This window comes from Anticarsia gemmatalis, chromosome Z, assembly GCF_050436995.1.
Source record: "Anticarsia gemmatalis isolate Benzon Research Colony breed Stoneville strain chromosome Z, ilAntGemm2 primary, whole genome shotgun sequence".
Lineage (NCBI taxonomy): Eukaryota > Metazoa > Arthropoda > Insecta > Lepidoptera > Erebidae > Anticarsia > Anticarsia gemmatalis.
Window position 1 is genome coordinate 16,673,096 of NC_134776.1, and position 21,623 is coordinate 16,694,718.

Consider the following 21,623-nt stretch of genomic DNA (forward strand, 5'->3'; position numbering starts at 1 on the left):
TTTTATTTATACGGATAAGTTGTTGATGTTTTGGTAAATTAAGAATTAAACATATTTTAACCACGGTATAATTCGTTCTCAGCTAGTACGTGTAATGTGTTATTTCTCCAGTAGCCGTATTCAACCCGATTATAAACTATATAAAGTATAAAATACGTGGAAGCGGGCATTATCACACTTAAACGGCTATTAATAAAACCCCGTTGTGTTTTAATTCTCAAAGCTAAGTCATATTTACGCTTTAAAATTTAATATAACGTTGGAAATTTCCTGTACTCGTCGAGTTCCGTGCAAATTTAATTCGGCTACGAGCTTTTCATGTTATAAAGTTCGTCACAGGACGAAGTGGACGAACTAGGAACAATTTTCGGACGTTGAAACTGAATGCTCTATTCAATGTTCGAGACCCACTGGGTTGTTGATGAATGACGCCGTCTCCATTAGTTTGATTAAGTCTCGAATATGTTTATTAATTACTCGTGAGAGCCAGCGCACATCGAATAGCACGTCACACACACGTTTACACGATTTTTTTTACAACGCCTACATCCAGAACAAGCCAATACTGTAAAAAAGAAAAGCTATGTATCTCATATTACTCATTTTATGGAACCAAAAATATAGATATCTTATAATCTTCTAAAATTATCAGTAAATAATTAAATACAGGCTTTAAGTTAAATATTCCGCAGTAAGCGCGTATAACACGTGTAACTGTGGGACCATTACATAAAATATCTCCATTCCCAAGAAACAAGCCGGAACTACCCAGGCTAGCGATAATAATTAATTCACACGAGAGGATACCTCCTTCGTTAGTTGCCTGTCCTCAATTACTAATATAGTGAGTGTCACGTTAAAGCCACTTTTATATTACCATTCTTGACAGATATAGTTATTGTTTTACTTCGCATTTGTTCCCGTTCTGCAGATTATTTTTATTACCTGGGATCATTAAATTGCGAATCTATTTACAAGTAGATAAAATAACTAACTAAAATACTTGCTCCTTCTGTTGGTGTGCCAGACACCTGTCTGCGGAGGCGATGATGAATGCAAACGATAGCGTCCGAGCAGCAGCCTATATATTATATCGAGCTGATATGCATAAAGTAAACAGGGAAAGAACAGGAGCACAAATCACAGACTGAACAAGATCTTAATAGTTCCAATAAAGGACTAAGTAAAGCTTTGCTCGGAACAAATCAAACTATGTTCATTCATCGGAATTGACTTCTTAACAAGATTGAATGATTATCCAGCCACACACTTACTGATATCTTTTTCCTGTAAACATAAGTTTGTATTACACGGCGTGTTTAATTTGTAGGAATAACCGCCGTGACACCATCTAGTAATTGCATCAAGTCATGAGTGTTCGCGTGGCTCAAATTGCAGCTGGATGTAAACAGTGATTACCTACGTATTGTTGTGGCAGATTGCAGAGATGTATACACGCTAGTTGTGATACTCTGTTACTAACTATGCCTGTGCAAAATGTGCTGTGTACCGTAGTCATATACCCGGAACGTGTACAATGCTAGTACTAACATTGTTACATGTTTAGTATATGACATAAAAAAAAACTTCTGAAACTGGCGAGAAATCGTAAAGTAACGCTTTTTAATAAAAGAAAATCCTTCACAAAAAATCATTGTCAAACAGACGAGCCTTCAAAACTTTTTGCGTACCGCACATTGTAGTTTTCGTGTTGTATGCCAAATTTTTGCATAATAGAATTGAATATTTAAACTCACAGTAAATTTCAGTGCTATAATATAATAAAAATGTGTTATTGTTTGCACTTCGTTAGCAGTAACTGTGAATAAATCAAATAACTGATCTTTACGTATCGCGTAATGCTATTGCGGAACGCAGTCAGCCAGTGACTGGGACTAACAAAATTATTTGCTCGGCACTCTACCAACAATGCGTCGGTGATGAAACTTTCAACTAAACTAATTTTCTTTTTCATACTGAATATTAATGGCACTGTGAAGTTAAATAAATTTCCAAATATTTTACAAAACTTATGTCGATGTTGAAAGAAAACTTCTTATCTGCCTGTTGAAAACAGTATTTAACACTAATTATTTTGAATGTAAATATTATAATGTTTACTTGAAATTAACTTGAGCAAGTTATGTGACCTGAAGCTTGATACAAGTCATGTAATATATTCATCAAATTATTCGCCCCATCTTTACCGCGGTTATGCGTTCACGGTTGAGTGAGTGTTATTGAAACTGTTACTAATATACCGTGATTGAGATATCAATTAGTGTTGTAGTTCATAAACTCGGGAAAATTCTCCCTTTATATATTATTTGTAATAAATCAGGCAGAAACATATATTTGTATATTTCATTCAGGTTCACTATGCAAAATCACCAGGTTCTCAACGTAGTGCAAGTCAAGATAGCTATCAAAACTCCTTCACTATTTAATTCAATAGTCAGCGCAGACATCTACACTTACTTGCCTCTTGAGGTACCTTCGGCATCATGGAAAATATGATTGGTGTGTGGGTATTCCCACTCTATCTTGGTGACCTTATCATCTAACTAAATTTCCTACTAAATAAACCAAAGAACAGCATCGGTATCTATACACTTGATATTAACATTGTATGTTATAATAATTTTAACATTTGCAGACAGCATCTTTTACAGAGTTCTAAGAATTCCCGGTCTTGTTTCGACTGCTGATAAGACTTAACTGTGTAGGCAAACCTCTTAATGTAAATTACTAGAAATTACGTAATTTTCATTATATAACAACTCCTACATTATGTCTATATAAAGCAATATGCAAACCTTTTCTTAAGCACAGTAAGGGAAAATTTTCTACTGTTGAAATATCGTGTCATTAAATGTTAAAGTACTTCGTCCTGCGTGTTGGAAACACTCGATCAGGCGCGGAGTAGAATTACAGAGTGAGCGTACATTTTAAAAAAGTTTCTATAAATAAATGCGTGATCGACCGGGAGCGAGAGCGACGTCCTTACGATTGTTCGACCAAACAGAGAGAATAGCCGCAATTGCGATTGTACGGTCCATCAATACGTCTCCACGTCGTCTACGACCGTCTCGATATGTTGAAACAGTCCACTGTGAAAAATCCTGGTAATAGAACGTACATTTAGGTACAGTAAAACTTTTATTTTTCTGATAAAGTATCGATAAATTTAGTACCTTATAATAATTATCAATAACCAATAGTAACCATTTCCTTCACGGTCGTATTAGTTTACAATCGTACATCTGAGTTATTATATTAAAGGAAGCTATGTCAGTGGTCGTTGTACTCAGTCAATAGAGATCGCGAGGTCAATTGGGTCTGCGTCGAAATGTACGCAGGACCTATTTAATACAATTATCTTTCGCAATACTTAAGCAATTAATTTAAATCAGGCTACGATCAATTGAATTATGTATCAATTAGACTGACGGACCTCACTAAATGAAAACTTGTAGTAATTATTAATTTATGTATTTATGAGTTTTCGTATAATCAAAGTTGTATTGTCTAACATTTTAAAAAACATATACCTATTCAATTATACTGTGAATAATAAAGAATATACTGTATTAATTCTGTATTGAATAAGAATTTTTACGCACATAAATACGTGTACCAGTATATAAAAGTTGAAAAGTAGGTACAGAAAATTAGCGCGGTTTTACTTCAATAAATTGTGAATACTAAAATGAATGTTCAAAATATGAGACGATTTTTTATTATTGTGCACATTAATGATAGTGTGTGTATGGGTAATAAGGGTACTCTTCTGTAATTTCCTCCTAAAAGCGAATGACATACCACAAAACAGGTGGGCGTGCTCCGCCTTCTTAACGAAAAGGAGTAAAGGTAGTTATAATACTGGACATTATTGACTAAATTAACGTACTGTAAAACGTTAATTACATAAATCATAATGTTTATTGTGCAGTCCGCGTTTTCTCCACATACTTATCAGAATTTCCCGATTTCTGTAAATAACATTCGTAAAAGTACTTTAATTATTATAACAGTAATTCAGTATCAGTATAGAACAATTTGTGAAACGTATCATACACTAGATACGTAATGAAAAACTGGGTATGAAGTAAAGTCAGGATTCAGACAATTCCGAAATCTTTTAAAAAATTCACCTGTGCTGTTTTTAGCTGTACGACTAACTTGCTCCCATGTTGTTAATACTATGTGACTCCTTTCTACGCTAGAGTTGCACATGAATCGTAATTTCTAAATTTCGAGCTGTTGTTGTTTCGTGTTTACACTAGCGAAGAACGTAGAAATATCTCCCGAAGTCAGAATATTTATGAGACGAGTGTCAATTTTAATTGTTTGGGATTAATGTCAGAGAAGATATATCTGATACGGTCGTGCGAAATCCACAAGCATCCAACCGTAGCGAAATTAAAAGGTATGAGTTAATTGATGATCATGGAAAGTGTTTAAAGCGACGCCGCCGCGCCGACGGTTTTTAATACTCGTATATTAAATTCATAGGATACCTATAAATACTATACATCACGCCTTTTTCTCATATGTTATTATAAAAAAAGCTATGCTAAACTTTTCTCGATATATTTGTATTTTTTTTTAAACCGAATACCCGCGACTTCGTTCGTACGCATTGAATTATTTTTACGGCCTATTAATTTCTGCGTGAAAATCTAACGATTGTTCCTTACAAATTTTAGCTTTTATAATTGTAGTCTGATGAACAAGTCAGTATTTATCACCATTTAGTCGATATAAACAAATCTTTCTAAATACAACCAATAATGTTACTGTTATCCTTAACAACCGTTTGTCTGTTGTGTTTTAGTCTGACACAACTGCATGTAGAACACTAGCTTTTAGGCTAATACGAGGAGTGTACGTGTTGGTAAACCTACCAACTAAGCACTTAGCGCTACAGTTCAAAGTTATCTTTAATCCATGTTCAACAAACAGACATGCACATTTAAGCATCGTGAAATTTTTTGTGACTATATGTTTGTCTATTGGAGTATCGGACACTCCTACGGCGTGACGGATATTAATATTTTATTTAGGCGACCTTTGCGGCGTCACGGTTGGCCAGCCGTGCACTTCACGCCTCACGACTACGACAATTGCCGCACGCGCTGATACACTGTGATAACATAATCAACATCATACCAACTACAGATTTTATACGCTATTTATTAACTCGACCTCAAAACTCAACGTAACGAAATACATCTGATTATATTGTAACATCATTTCAAATCAATTAAACACTCAAATAAGATTAATGCAACTTTATTTTAAAACCAAAGCAATTACAGTAACAATTAATATTAAAAATTGTTTGATGTACTGCCTAAGATACAGTCTGAATTCACTGAGGGGTAGAAATGATTCTTAGCCAAATGCTTGTCTAAACCGGCTTTTCTGGCGAAAACTTTGTGGCAGTGGAAACACTTAGCTCCATCTTCAGTGTGCCTGTACAATATATGACTTTGCAGGCCAGTGGTTGAGTTGAACGACTTGTCACACCTGCTGCAATCAGTCGCACCAGGCGGGTGTATGGTCGCGTTGTGATTCATTAGCCGGCGATGAGTCGTAAAAGAACGCCGACAGACCTCACACCTATGATTTTCCTTTTCGGGATGCTTATATTTAACGTGGTTCTTCAGTGCTAGCTCCGAATCAAACACCTTGCCACATTGGGAACAAGGCGTCTCTCTCTTACTGCACCCTTTTCCATGAGCTAACAGTAGCTCAGCGTTTGCGAACGTTCTGTAGCAAGCCTTACAGCGATGCTCGTAACGATGCATGTAGCGTATGTGCTTCTGCAAGCTTAGCAACGAGGGGTACTTCTTGTCACACGACATGCATTGCACTTCCAGTTCGTTTTTAGGATGCATGAGAAGGTAATGAGTTTGCAGAGTGCTCATAGTTTTGTAAATTTTACCGCATTGTTGGCACACGTGTCCGTCCTCGGTTTCAGTTGGTAAGTTCTCGACCTCCTCCGAATCCTTTAGAATGTCGTGCAACACGACAGTTGAGTTACGAAGATGTTCGTCTATGATGTCAGAATCTAGATGCTCAACATCCACTTTAATCTCCGGTTTCTTTAATTTGCTCATATTTTCAATCAGGATATTAATGACACGACGATAAATGTTTTTTTTTTCACAAATGTCAATACGTATAAAAAAGAAAAACGAAAAATAGTATTTATTTTTTTACCATGCCGGTATCGAATTTCATTTTCAACCAGCATATGTGCCTATATATTTTTTTATTTGAATAGAACTTCTTTTTTGACTATAATGTTATAATATTGTGAGTACCTACTACTGTCAGTGAACATCATCGGATCATCCCGGATTATGCGAATGATAGACTTGTATATTAAAGTAACACGATTTAAATTATTTTATCAGTTACGTGATGCACAATGCGTGAATTTTTAAAAATAAAATATTTCTTTCAAACATTTCTGATACATCAGGGATCAAATATGAAAAATTCTTGGTATAGGGTGATACTACGAAATAAAACCTAATGAAGTTGCTGAAGTATAACTGAAATTTGATCGACGTGTTAGCTGTAGGTTCTTTTGTAGTAAATGACCCCTTACACACAAACTATCAAATTAATTAGTTAATCGATTTGACAAAGGGCCGAAATGGAGAATTAAATGAATGTTAAAAACGATTCTTGACTTTTACTTGATAAAGAAAATGTGAAATATATTTCTTCAATAAATTGATTGTACCAACAGGTAAATTGTGGTTGTAATTGCGTGATGGCATAATAACAAATACCCTTAATTGTTTCTACAATACGTTCGAATATTAAGACAAGAACTTACACCAATTGCTACGTCCGTATTAAAATATAGTATTATATTGTCTCTCGCTTAGAAACTCACATGAGGTAACATCAACTTAATGTGTGTATTTGCATTAGTTGTAAAATAACCTCATGTTTATAATCACTAGTCACACTGTTTTAAAAACTTCCTAGTAAAAAGGATTAGTTATTATTTTGGAAAGATATCCTACATGTTTATGTTTAGTATGAATTATTTCGCGGAAAGGCACAATAACATTAGTAAACAATTAAATATTAAGGCTATTAGTTAATCAGTGTTATTAGAACTCAAGTTAGAGTGATATTAACAGTTATTATGAGTTTGGAATCGACTCTACACAGATTACGCGTTCTCATTCGTATTAAAAGGTACTGCAAATCCCGTAATTTGGGGCGCACATTCGGTTCCAAATTCAAAATAAAAATGGCGGTCGTGTAAGTGTGGAGTGAGCGTGTGTGCTGTTACGTGTACGTGTGGTTCTTTATCGGGTCGCAGTGAGATCGGCCGCGGCGCTCCGCTCGCCGCCTGGCAGGACCAACAGGCGGTTAACGCGGAACGAGAGCCGCTACCATTCGGGTGAGTCACTACATTATAAAGAACCTTACGCTCTGTTCGTAGACGCGTCGACCATGGTGTTAAGTAGGGCTGCCAACCTTTAATACCACATATACCTATTCACAACAAAACTGATTGTAATTGTATCGTTTAACCAGCACATACCAGGTTTACGTAAGACCAACGCCAATAAGTTTATAATTTTTGATAAGTTTTGTCAACAATTTGAAAAAGTGATTAGTAACAATATTGTAAATAATTTAGTTGGTAGCCCTATTGGTGTGATATCATTCTTGATGTATTTTAATTGGGTTGGTATAGGATCAATCATCAACTGCATTAAGTCTTCAAGTCTGCAAATTATATGTACTGTTCTACTGGTTTGGATAGTGTAGTATCTTACTATTCTTTGTATTGTAATACTATTTTATATATATTATTGTTATTTATAAACTCTCTTTCTACTGTCCACTAAAATATTCTGATACTTATTTTACTTTTTCATATCTAATTTGGTGTTATATTTTAATTTGGTGTGATATTGTCGAATTGTAATGCGGCTTAGGAATGCTGGGTTAAAATCTATCGAACAATTTCGTAACGTGGCCCAGTTATGTCTGTTATTTATGTAACAATTTGTGTTGTTACTTAATACGCTCAGGTTCGTATAGGAATTACCATCGGCTAATATCATTATAACCTAGTCGCAAAGACACGGGCTTAATAACCGGTGCGACTGGTTCACTGACTTTCTATTTACATGTATAATATTGTTTACATACATATATTATTGATGTTTTTACCAAAATCCAAGGCACGCGTAAAAAGGAAATGATGTGTGATATTTTTGAAATTAAATATTATTATTATTATGTGGAGATCTTTTCGAAGTGCCCAAAAAACAACTTAAAGTATCGTTGTAAACTCTTCATCTCTGCCACCACGCCTTGTATAAGTAAAACGTCATCGTGAGTCAACGTAATCGCTGTCTAAATAAAAATATAAATGATTTTCTTACTTAAATATGAGAAAAGTACCAAACAGCTGAAAGAAATAAGTAGCATTTAAATTTGTACGTGAATGCTCAGTAAAATTCCTCGATACTTACCGTCTACAAATTGAATAAAGCTTTAATACCCTTGTACGGTGGAGGAAAACATGCTTACGATAGGATCTTTCAATAGACATGAATATGATTCTTCCTACACCATGTAACCTTTGTGCTTCTAGTTATGATGTGAACATTGTGTATCATGGATTGAGCACGAATGTAGGTGTCAGCCCGCTGACGTCATCACCACGCCTACCGTGATTCATTACTGTCAAGAAGTAAGAAAGCTTACGATGAGTGTGTGTTAAAGAAATGTTGAATTGCATTTGTCGGTAGATTGTTATCAGTTAGGTCACGATCGTCATTAGTGTGATTGTTTATTGAAACAAATCCTAAAAAACTTAATATGATATACATATTTTTAAAGACAATCTTACAAAATAGTGCTGTAATACTTACTTACTTAGTAGGGTGTTATAATTTTCTATGTTCGTATATTGATATCGTCGCAAATAGCAAGGTAAATTTCGAAATACCTGGCAGCATATTCTATCGAACGAATTAATGGGATACCCGTTTTAGCCAAAATTATCTCCGCCTAATCGACTGTCGTCGATGAAATTTGCTTGAAATATTCGCAGTTCGCTGACGATATTTTGATGTTGAAAAGGTGCGATACCTTTATTATTTTATAACTGTCGGATTAAGTATATTATAATTAATTAAGTATATTCACACAATTGTCTCAAATTCACTATTAAACAGATTCTACATAGTAAGACACTTATGGAGGATATTATAATACGAATGAACAAATACGAAGTTTCCTCGCGATCATCTTCAAATTCGCGTGCGAAACTACATAGACGGTATGTGTTCATTTTTAAAGAGTAAACTTGAGCGAAATTTTCTGAATCTGCACTTACTGGACGGCTTCCCAAGTGTCTATACAATTATTTTGAAGACGACCTTAAAAATGCATGCATCGACGTGGCAGCCTAAGTAACCTGAAGTGGCACAAATTGGACAGCGGCGGTGGTGCCGACTAAAAATATAAAAACGTAACATAAATTAGGATCCGACGGTTTTATAACATTCGTCATTTAAATCAATAAAACTTTCGTTTCAACTTCGTAACCAGTAATAACTTAGCAGACCAGTTAAGCAGCTCGAATTTCGCCTGATAAGTCTTACTCCCTTATTTATCCGAACACGCTTTAGGTTTTACCTCGTAACCAATAGTTATGCAACACTCATTTATACAACAACATTTAACAGTTTTATTATGTAAAGTTCGTATAATGAAAAATCTAGCTTTTATAAATTAGACTTATAATAATATAAGTAGTATTAAAATCAATTGTCTGGCAAAATATTGAGTACGGGTAAAAAAAAGTGCGTAATATTGTGGTTTCCTTTTGTTTGCTTACATGATTGTTAATTTTCACAAGCCACCGTTACTTGTAAGTAAAAACACGCCGCTAGTTCTACGAATATGCAGCTCTATCTTACTTACTCTATTGTCGAGGCTCATAACTTGCATCCATTATTCAAGAGTCCGCAACACCCGCCTATCGAAATGCAGCTGCGGAACACATGTTATGACTGTTGTGTTTTCATTTTGTAACCACACTGTAGCTTTAGATCGTGACTTTTTCTACATTCAAACATTTTCCATCGCCTATGTTGTATTTGTAAGATAATGGATTAGTAGAGTTCAATGACTTAATTTCATATCTAACGCCTGCTATCTAAGACAATTTTAGTCTTTCCCTGTTTTTTAAAAGCTATTTGATTATAATAAGTAACATTAGGTACTATAAAGAAAAGCTTGTGCAAATAAGTCGGGTAACAATCAACGCGCCCTATGCCATAGTTATACATGATTGTAAAGAGATAAATTAAAATTATACTTTGTAGAAACTAGTCATTGCAAATATAGATAGGTGTATATTCTGTTAGCCAGTGACTATGATTGACTTGTCTGTAAGTGCCTCTGTTGCGACTGTCCAATTCGCTAAACCATTTATGCCACTTCGTTGGTGTTTCGCGACCACAGTGAAAATTATGAATGACATGCTACGTGTAGTCTATTTTTATACAACACAGTGATAGGCTGCAGTGCCAGCAGACAACTGAATTATCAATTGAATTTTTATTGTATCGTAAGGGTCCATTTTTCGGGCATCCTAGATTTATAACGATACACTTAAAAAATACTCAATGAGTTAATTTCAACTTATAACTATTTCAAACATTTTCAAAAGCTATATTAATGCGTTGAAATGTTATTAAATGCATTGTGAATGTAATGCTCAAATCATTACAGCTAAAATATAGCTTACGATATTTTGAATTATTAGTAGCGGTCGCAATTGCTACTTGTTACAGATTACGCAAATTCCACTTGACGAGATAGAAATTCGAAGGCTAGTCGGAATTTGTAGAAACTAACCACGACTGGATCTGCACCGAAACCAATCGCCGCTCGAAAATATCTTTAGTTTAATAGCTAGGTTGACGTTGTCATATCTTATATACAAATTTCCATGTCACAATGTTAGTTGCCGTACTCCTCCGAAACGGCTCGATCGATTCTCATTAAATTTTGTGAGCATATTGAGTAGGTCTGAGAATCGGCCAACATCTATTTTTCTGGTAAATTTATATGGCAAAACAACGTTTGCCGGGTCAGCTAGTTTTCTTATAAAATGCTGATTAATCAGGTTATTTTAATTTATTATACGCTACAAAACGTGTTACATTATTGCACATTCACGACTACCCTAATTATACATGTTTATTCATTATACAATTAGCGTAGTTTAATGTATATATTATCCAAGATACAAGGTTAATATGAATTCTCATCGTTGCCTATTGTGCGAAAACAACATAAATCAATCCTCATGATCGGTCATAACCGCGCTATATTAACAGCTACTATTAGCCTAGAATATTTCCAGCACGGCACTTTAAATATTACAACTCCCTCTTTTATTAAAGCTGTAGGAGACAGCATTTTACATTATTTCCTTTATCATTTGTATTAAAGTTAGTAAAAAGAATATTTTCTGCTTTCATAAAAGTTAAATGCGCATCCACTTACAAAGCCTAGAAATTGTCTCGCCGAGTATTTCTTGACTAGAACTTCGCGTTTACTTCAAAGTAGTCACGATTCGAAGTTTTGCTCTATTGTATTGGACCCAGCTGTGATATATGTGAATATTTATGAATAACGACTTAAAAATAAAACATTTTTAATACAGTGTAATGATGCGAGTTTACATTTGTACAATTAGCAGAAGCTATTATTGAAAATTCAGTAAATCGTATATTTGTTGAACATTAACTCATACTGAAATTCTGAAACATTTCGACTACTGAATAAACGAAATGTTTTCAGTTGACGGCACTTAATTGTTTCAAAGAACTCGCATTCGTTTATTCGGGTAATCAAAGCCTTTGTAAATCTCACTTTGGACTTTTTAATGCGCTTCGATTCGGTTACAAATATTTTACTTTTTCATTAATACCCTTATTTTCTTACTTACTTACTACTTTATTATTCAATAAAAAAATCTTAATTTTAAGTGAATCAAAATATATATTATTAATTATACTTAGTTCCTACATATCGTTACAAATAAAACTCATCATAGGTATTTATTTTTGTGCAGAAATGTAAAACCACTCGTATAGTGGTTATGCTAAGTCCTTTTCATATTACTAACTCCAATGAGTAATTCTATTCATCAATGCAGTCCATCGGCAGTCTATCATTGGAATTTGATTATGTTGGTTATCGATAAGCCGGATGATTGCGGTTTCCAGCGAATTGCTATTACCTTGTTGTGATTTGCGACAGGTATCTTAGTGATGCCGCTGGCAGTGAGATCTCATTAGTTGGTAGATTGCATTAACAGATATCTTTAATATTAAACAGTTTATCAAGTAATATAAGTATTTCAAGGTGTCCTCTGTTCGTTTTCTACATTACTACACTACATTTTTTAAAGACATTATTGAATTTTTTTACCATGTATTTACCATTAAAATGGACTAAAATACTTCATAACTTTATACCTATTTTAACACAGCAACGCTTGTTGGTACTAGTAGTAAAATGAAAATCAAAACCTGCCATACTGCCATACCTTTGCAATAGAGGAATTACACAGCCTCCAGCTTACGGATACGCTGTTAGAGTAACCCAAATCGGACATATTCAACTGTAGGCTTAAAGCCACGTCTCCGTGCACTGTATGTGCCAGACTAAGATCTCGTGTTGCAACAGCTTAGAACTAGGAACTGCGTGATACGATTTCACTCCCGTAAAATGTAACAATTTGTTCTAATAACAAATAGTAATAAGTATAACTGTAACTAAGAAAGTTTAGCTGATAAAAAAGCTATATTAAATGGGCTTAAAAGTAGATAAGCAGTCTCTAAGGAGGATTATAAAATCTTTCTCAAATAAGTCAGTCATATTCGCGCTTTCATGTAGTTAGTTCAACAACTGATATATAAATTGAATCGTTTAACGCCTTGATCCTATTGACATATTCTGCATCGCCTAGTCTATTTAGCAAATTGGTTGGCAGGTGAGGTGCAATCCGTTATACTAACTAGAGCGTTTCTTAATTGAAATTTCTCACACGACTCGAAAAGCATAAAATGATCAATGATTTAACTAAATGTTGATTGTCTAGTGTACCAATGATTCACATACTACAATGGTTTTGTGTTTCACAAAGCTTTAGACATATTATATTAAAGCCATACAATCTTATAATTATACGACTTTCGACGATATTAACACCTGGAGCGAAGTGTATAGGAACGCTAGTCGGGACACTTACTTCGTCGGGTCATTGTAACTAATATGAAATTTAGTAAGCTCCAATTGAATCGGATTTTGTTTAAAATTTGAAACAACAACAACAACAAATGTCGTCCACATGTGTAGTGTAGTTGCAGAGAGTTTCCAATGAATGCGCACCAAACAATAAATGTTATTACTGCGTTTTATAGCGAGGTTTAGATGCACGCGACGTACAAACAATGGACAGAGAATGACAAAAAGGCACGTTTTTATAACTCTGCAGCTAATTTTAGTTGCACTGGCTGCGAATGCCATGAAAATGGAGTTTATAAAAGTGGTTGCGTTATTTAATTTCATAATACTACAATGTCGCCGTCTGACAACGGTAAAGTAGAGTTCGCTTTTTAAAGTGCTGTTGTTGAGAGATCTTTAATGATTTTAATTTTACCTAATCAGAAGCGTGATTTATACTGATAAGTAGATACAATGGCGGGCTATAAACCAAAACATTCTAAAACAATTACACAAAGAAACAGCTAGGTAAAGAAAAAAATTAAATCCTACCCATTAAATAACCACCACACTAGCTTCCGTGAAGGGATATCATTATCCCTTAAACCGGTCTGAAAGCTTTTATCGGTACAAAAGCCAAGTCGATAGCGTGATGAAAATTTAAGCAGTGGTGGTAAACAGGGTGACCGCATGCGTCTGTTGCTAGGCGAGGGGCAGGTGTTCTGCGGTGTAATCAACGTAGGACCTCGTCCACCGCATGCTCCCCATCACCCTAAAGAACGAACGTTGCAAGTATTTGTTACAATTTTGGCGGAATGCAAATTACGTTTTTTACTTACTCGCTGCTGTAGCTACCTTAGGGTGACCTTCTGGTTATACGTTTTCTTATTAGATTTAATCTAACATTAATGAAGATAAAACCTCTGCTCTTATCTTAGTCACTACCGGCTTCATAATATCGCCAAAATAAAATATAACCTGATATTAGAACTGGTTCGACGTCCTTCCACGGTGTGTCGAAATATGCGTAATACGGAAACACAATCATTAGAGTGAAAACGTTTTCCGTCGATAATAATCGGTAATGATCATAATTTGTCGATTGTAGAGCAGATTCAAGGACACTAATTATAACCTAATTACTAAATACAAAGGATTTTTATGATGCTTTTAAAATAATATGTCCAGAAATGAGGAAACGTTATAGGTACAAGTTGTTCGAGATAATCTGTAACAATTGTATTACATTCAACATATGTATGACCTGGGCACCTATTCTGAACACACATTTTTGTATTCAGAGCCGCGTGGGAAATCTTACTGTACCTGATAATTGAAACCATATTTTATCTAATATTTATTTATTTATCTGTGCTTCTCTTAAGAAATATAAAAATGTTGTCGACATAATAAAATCACTTACAAAACCTTTAACAACATGATGTAGTTGCCAAGCCCGTAAGTTATACATAATATACATACTTACTTCTAAACCTTATAAGGTATATTGATGTACATTGAAAGACGAGTAATGTTTGAATTCGTCCTGCAGTCTTGTGCTCCCCTAGAATATGTGCACAATAAAGGCGCACATCTACCGCATGGCTCGTGCTGACAATGGATACATGACTACCATCTCTTCACATACGCTACTTGAACCCGCTAGTGCGTACCACGAGACAAAGACTAGCGTTGGCTAGAGTACAAACTTCCTACAGTAACACATTACTTATAAGAAGTAGTTTTTGCAGCGTTAGATTATAAAATGTTAATTCTAACATTTCTGTTTTTACCATTTTTTTAAAGTGTTGAGCAGCATTACCGGTAAATCTTGCACAATATACTCTGGTTACAATGCTCTGGTTTGCGACTAACTGCTGTCAAAACATGACACTTATAAATAATACATACGCAAATATAACCACGCTTTAAATAAAATATCGTTTGTCGCCATCTGGTGTTGCGATCTGTCGGAGCCGTGTGGATACATGAGTTATCACTTACATGATTGACGTTTGTTTATGCTCCACGCGATACCAAGCTGTCGCCAATAGGCTCGATCCTGCACTTAAAATGTCAATAGATACTAACGATTTCTATACATCCAAGTAATGGATTTCGTGTTCTAATAGAAAATAACCAACGAAGAAAGACTGATGTTTTACTATTGCATACCACTTTTTGTCATTATCAATCTACGAATTAAGAAGTAAGAATTATGTAATGATATAATAATGTGTTCTTTTTTGTTTATGTGACATAATACAGAGTAATACGATGAGATTAAGGCAATCTTCTTAACAAATTACCAACGTAACGTAAAACTTATTTGCGTGTTCCCATCATACAAAAACACGTAGCATGACGTAAGTGTCAAACGTAAAAACAGCAATATATACACATGAATATTCATACATTATTTTATCTCATTGTTACATAGTTATCCGAAAGCGTATAATAGAGAGGATGTGCATTGAACAAAAACTACCTTGCCAGAGTTACGACCTTGAATTGCTTTAATAGCCGTCATGAGTTGTAGCCGATAGCGTAAGTAGTAGCGGTTTATGATAGACAAGTTTGTCACGAGGTATCTCAGTCATGATAATAATCACGAAAAAAACAGGTTACTTTTGCGTTACATGGACTATTCTTGAAGAAAGAATATGAATTGTTTTGATATATCTATATTGTATAGCGAAGGTATAACCTACAAGAATAACTTAAGTTAAATTATTCTCGGGATATGTAGAAAGTTAGAGGGAAGACGAAGTGCTGAGACGAAGAGTTGTTGTGTAAGTTTTGACGATACATGCATACTTTACAAGTTTCATTACCATTAGTTTACACGAAAAGTGTCTCAGACAAGTTCAATAATACGTAATAATTTCGAAGTTTCTGTTAGATTTAACTTAATTTTTACAGTATTGTCTTTAAAAAAAGAGTTTAATAAAGAAACTTTTATGCCGAACTTAGTTGCTAAGACGATACGGGAGCGATCAGCACTTCTATTAGACAAGTTAATAAAGCGTAAATCTGATCACAAACTTTTCACTCCGCAACTAACGCAATTATCGAGAAAAACGAGTAAATTTTCGTACCTCAGTTTAATAGACTTTCACTATCATTTGCATTCTCGGAGCAAAATTATACGTGTAAATTAGATAATGTTAAAAGCTTTATCAGTAACTAGACGGTACAACAGCGTCGGAAGTTTTAAAACGCTCCGAGCAACGTGATTAGGTTAGTGCTGGCTCTTTTAACTTGAAACACTTGCTAGAGCAAGGTTTGTGTTGTACGTACGATACAACACAAGCGATGTTTTGACACTGTTTCTGTGCATTAAGTTAAAGTACCTTACTCTAAATACGTGTAGATATTTGTAAGATTATCTCATACTTGTGACTTAACATTATGTGCTACTTCGTTTATATTCAGTCGAATTGCGTTTGTTAGTATTTACATAGCTTTTATTTATCTTAAATCTTATTAATTAAACCAAATTATGATACCCTACATGAAAACTGAAGAATTCTTCTTACTTAATGGTGAAAAATATTTTTCACTCTGAATGCGCCTCTACAACTGAGCCGAGAGAGCGTTCATTCGAGAGGCTCCTCAATTCCTATTACGATGTCCAAGTGACAAGTCGACAATGAACTCGGCAGTGGTAGCGCAGCTTCGCGAGCATTTGAAACTAAACCAATCATTTTATAGAACTACTTAAGTTGTACTACAACTATGTACGTTTATGAATACTATTCGCTGTGTGTACTTTCTCAATATCTTACTCATAATAAATATCATGTAAACTTGTATTACCTAAATAATTTTGGAGTATGTATGACGATGTGTATAAATATGAATTGTGTTGTGAAATGTCTTGAGAACGTATCAAATAACTTTCTGCAATATGTATCCGGCGTTTCCAGGGAGTAACAAAGTATGTCGTTAGTACATTGTCACTATCGATGTACGATGTAGAGTAAATAAGTGGAAATGTTTCGCTATTACGTCATTGGTTTCATATTCTTCACTTTTTATTAGACAGTTATTCACAAAGTTCTTATGCTCTCGTTATGCTAAGTTTACATCGGTATAAAAATCTATTTAACACGAACGATATAACTGTGACACATACGTATGCAGAAACATACAAAATATATTTATTTTATGTAACTTGTATAATTCTTAGGTAGGTCTTGTATTAATCTAGATTAGAGTTGAACATTATGTACGTAGTTTAATTATTTCCTATTACGTTTACTTGCGACCGGTCACTTTTTACCAGGCGAAAATCCTTTGTCTTCAAAAGCAATATCTAAGTACTTTTTTTGAGGGAAGAGTGAAATTTAGTAAAAGTAGTAACTAAAGATTTAGTAAGGAGATTCTTAGTTGTACAGCCTTAGTCATTTCAGAATTATAACACATTGTCCGTAAGCTGGTGTAACGTGATCGGCGTCGCGACCGACCGCATCATCCGTGATCTAATACATCGCACTAATCGTACATTTGCATGTTTCTCTCACGGTCATTTGTTGCATGCGCACACTTCATTCATGTTTGGGCTTCGCATATTATGTTCTATGTTTATTATGAAATAAGACAGCGTGTGGTACTTGTTTCACCTGCGTCATGATATTTCTACGAAAAATGATTTCGAGGTCAAAGATAATAATTAAGCTGTTTAGATCGTGGTGAAAATTAGGTGAAATATATGTTCAAACGTTGGTGAGGCCTTTTGTCCACGCTTCTTTATTTTGCATGGGGGCACGGATACAAAGATATTGCATGGATACAATTATATGTATGTTATTATATCCAGCTTGTAATGAACCACTATCATTTCGAGAATGTCTAGTTGCTTTTGTGGCTACAAGTTTTGATTGCGTAGCATTTTTTATTATCTCTTCTGCCACAAAATAGTATATACAAATGTAAATTGTACCACAGTCATAACTATATTTCATACGTTGGAAAACATTTATATGGAAACCGTTAAAACGTTATTAACTGTTTCATCGTTAGCTGATGAAATTATATTGTATTGAGTATAGTTCGATATAGCTAATCATAAATCCGGGCACCATTAATTGTTCTGAAAGTACACTCGGCTGATACATGAATTATCGAAAGCCTATTAGTGCAGATTATTATCGAATGTACATCGTGTGGCGTTGCTACAGTAGTGTAAAATCATTACGTGAATGGTTTCGATTAGCAGCGATAATAATATAAGCTTTATTGCTTTGGTGTCATCGTTAATACCTCTCGGTGTTGTGAGAATATACTGCACAAGTTTGTTTACATAATATGTCAAGGTATAATCGAGAATATTACACTAAGAAAGGACATCCAGTTTAATATCTGAAGCATCCCATTTAAAATATGTGTTATTTTTATATATTTTATATACTATGACTGTGGTACTTAAATAAATTGCATGTTTTAACAGTAGACGCCACACGTTGACTCATCATAATACATGTCGTAAATCAAAGCATTTCTAACTGTTTGTTACTTTTCCAGAAGTTAGACAGGAAGCGGTACAACAAGCGCTTGCCGAGATGCAGAACAGACCGAAGCCTTCGCTGCCAATGCCTTCCAAGAGGACTTCCATGATGGCCAAGAGCCCTGATCGTGAGAGACATGACCTCTGTAAGTATTCGATATTGTGATACATATTTTCTGTTTTTGTCACTTAAATAATGTTCTATAATAAGACAGTGACAAGATAGAACTAACTCTTTTACCATGAGAATATGAAATAAAACTTAAAATATTGGAATGCGAATTAAGATTATGGTTTAATGACAACTTATGAAAGTCGCAAAAATTCAAAGATGGGAGAAGAGATAATGTTTTCTTTAAAAATCTCGACGTTTGCGGAAATAAGTTAGGCGTATGATAATTTGACTGGACATCGGTGAAGTTCGCAATAACTTCATATTTCCCAGAGTCCTTTGATCGTGTAAAACATCAAGAGAATTCTGTATATTTGATACAGTACTTCCTATATTTTGTACTGTTACCGTGAAATGTGAATACCTATTTCTAAAAGTTCGGTAAGTATAGTTCTCGCCGTACATTTTAAACTTCGCTCTAATTGGTTCTATTCAAATTCATTTTTTAATTTGAATTAGTACTCAAAATAGAATACAAATGATGATAAATATCTATTGATTCCATTCCACTTGGTCGCGGTGAATATGAATTGTCTTCTGTTTACTCAACAACAGACATATACGAGTTATTCGGAGTTATCATGTTAACACACTATACTTTGTGTCAGCCTCTTCATCGGACGAAGACTCATGCGCTGGCGACGCTGAACTTCCGCCGCCGCCCGAGCTGGGCTCCCCCCCTGCTCGCCGGCCCGCTGCACCTCACCCCCGCGCACATCCGCATCCGCTGCCCCAGCCGCACCACCCACGAGAGAAAAAGCACGTGCCAAGGGAACGCACGGAAATGAGGGAGAGAACCGAGATTGATCTATCTGAGATAACACACTTGCCAGCTTGTAAGTACTAAGTTTCTTATTGACATCACACGAGAGAAGTTGTCATCCACAATTGTCTCGTGTTGTGGTTCCTACTGCTGTGGCGTAGGCGAAAGACTGATTTAATCATAATTGGGCTAGTTAATAACTACATTTCTATCAAGACTTAGCAGCTCCGTTTTAAGCTTTAGGGGAGCTAAATGTAAAAATTAGCTAAGAAACCAATAAAACTTTGAATTTACTACTTCTTTAAAAATATGATAATGTCAAATGAGCTTTTCTGCGTGACTATATGGTACTAGACAGAACTTGCTACTTTGCAGTCTGAAATTAGGTCGAATGTCTGACGGATCACATCTAATCTGGTAACTAATACACTGCGCACAGTTCCTAATTGTATTGTTCCAGCAAATTACATAATATATGGAGATCGTGTTACAGTTGCAGAGTTGCCTCTACTAATGTCTAGTATGCGCCTGTTAATTCAGTTATATTGTTAGACAGTTTGTTTCTGGTAGCACTGATAACTGACTGAAATTCTGTATAAAACACCGTCGAAATGGTATTCTAATAAGTTGCGTTCTGATAAGGTGTAAATGTAGAGTATCAGTACATTTTGTCGCGCATATTTTTGTTTTGTGTAAAGTCCATCAGTTTAATTCTAACTGCAAAGAGCGGTGAATAATGGAGTGGTTTTAAGCCTTCGTTCAAAGCCTTGACCGCTGAAAGCTTTTATTACTGATATAGTTTTAAGCTAAAGTGCACTTATTTTAAAAGCCTGCATCTGCCTGCATCAATATTCGGAAATATCGAGCCTTCCATCAATAAGCAAGCTGGCAGCCAGTACATTTCTCGTTAAAGCTTACCTTAGTTAAAACCACTTTTTATAATGGACGGAAAAAAGAGTATTAAGTAAAAAGTAGCAAGCGTTTTCTGTTCAACTTTTCTTGGAAATAGGTGCTTATTAGTTTAGGCAAATATGCACACACAATGCCTACATGTTGTTTAAATAAATGTGCGTACACACAATGCCTACATGTTGTTTAAATAAGTGTTCGTGCAAAATATTTTGTGAGGTAATAATCGTCAAACCAATGAAGGATAGAACAATAATGATTTTAGGGACTAGTACAAGCCACTAACCGTGGTGTATACATGCACACGAATATGGCAAAGATTCAACAATCGCACATACCGTTTGACGAAGTTATGGTATCAGTGTCGGATTCAACAGGGCGATTCCTTTGACCAACACGCAAACTTTGTAAAACAAACAGACACTCTCTGTGCCACCAGAACAATTTGATTGTAACGACAAACCACGTATACCAACGTCACGTACCGCAAACCTGTACTGCTGAAAACTGGCCGCAAGCGATATACGTTTACTCGTTCGATTTTGTATTGCATTGAATTTTTGGTGCTGTATTCTATGCTGATTGTTGTTATTCAAAGCTTTACATTGCTCTATCTTAATTCTGTCATATAAATTGCGTATGCTCGTAGACAATGACTGAATTACCCAGGTCAAAACATAAACAAATTAATTTTGTATTCCGCCATTATTTTCTAGAACTACAATGTTAAAGCAAATGTCGGATGTATGTAACTGATATAATTGTTTGGTTCGTGAAAACAATAAACAACGAACGAACCACATTAAACACCATCGTTAATGAGGTTGGTGTCGGATATCCACTAACCATTTATCAACAAACAGAAGAATTGGTTATTTATACATCAACGCTTCTTTGATTTTATACACGATTATTAGTCGGAACTAAATATAATACCTATAAAGTTTGAAATTAGTGGCAATCTACGT

General features: G+C 34.9%; 1 protein-coding gene across 4 annotated transcripts in view; it reads left to right on the forward strand.

Moving 5' to 3' along the window:
* The window catches only part of DIP2 (disco-interacting protein 2), an 89,073-nt gene that overhangs the window by 49,706 nt on the left and 17,744 nt on the right, over nt 1-21,623 (forward strand). For 3 of the 4 annotated variants that reach the window (XM_076135270.1, XM_076135272.1, XM_076135273.1), the window contains 2 exons: nt 18,829-18,957; nt 19,592-19,819. In XM_076135270.1, coding sequence (XP_075991385.1) covers nt 18,829-18,957; nt 19,592-19,819 — 357 coding nt within the window. Of the gene's footprint in view, nt 1-7,354; nt 7,436-18,828; nt 18,958-19,591; nt 19,820-21,623 lie in introns of all 4 variants that reach the window. The other variant, XM_076135271.1, reaches the window with a different exon arrangement.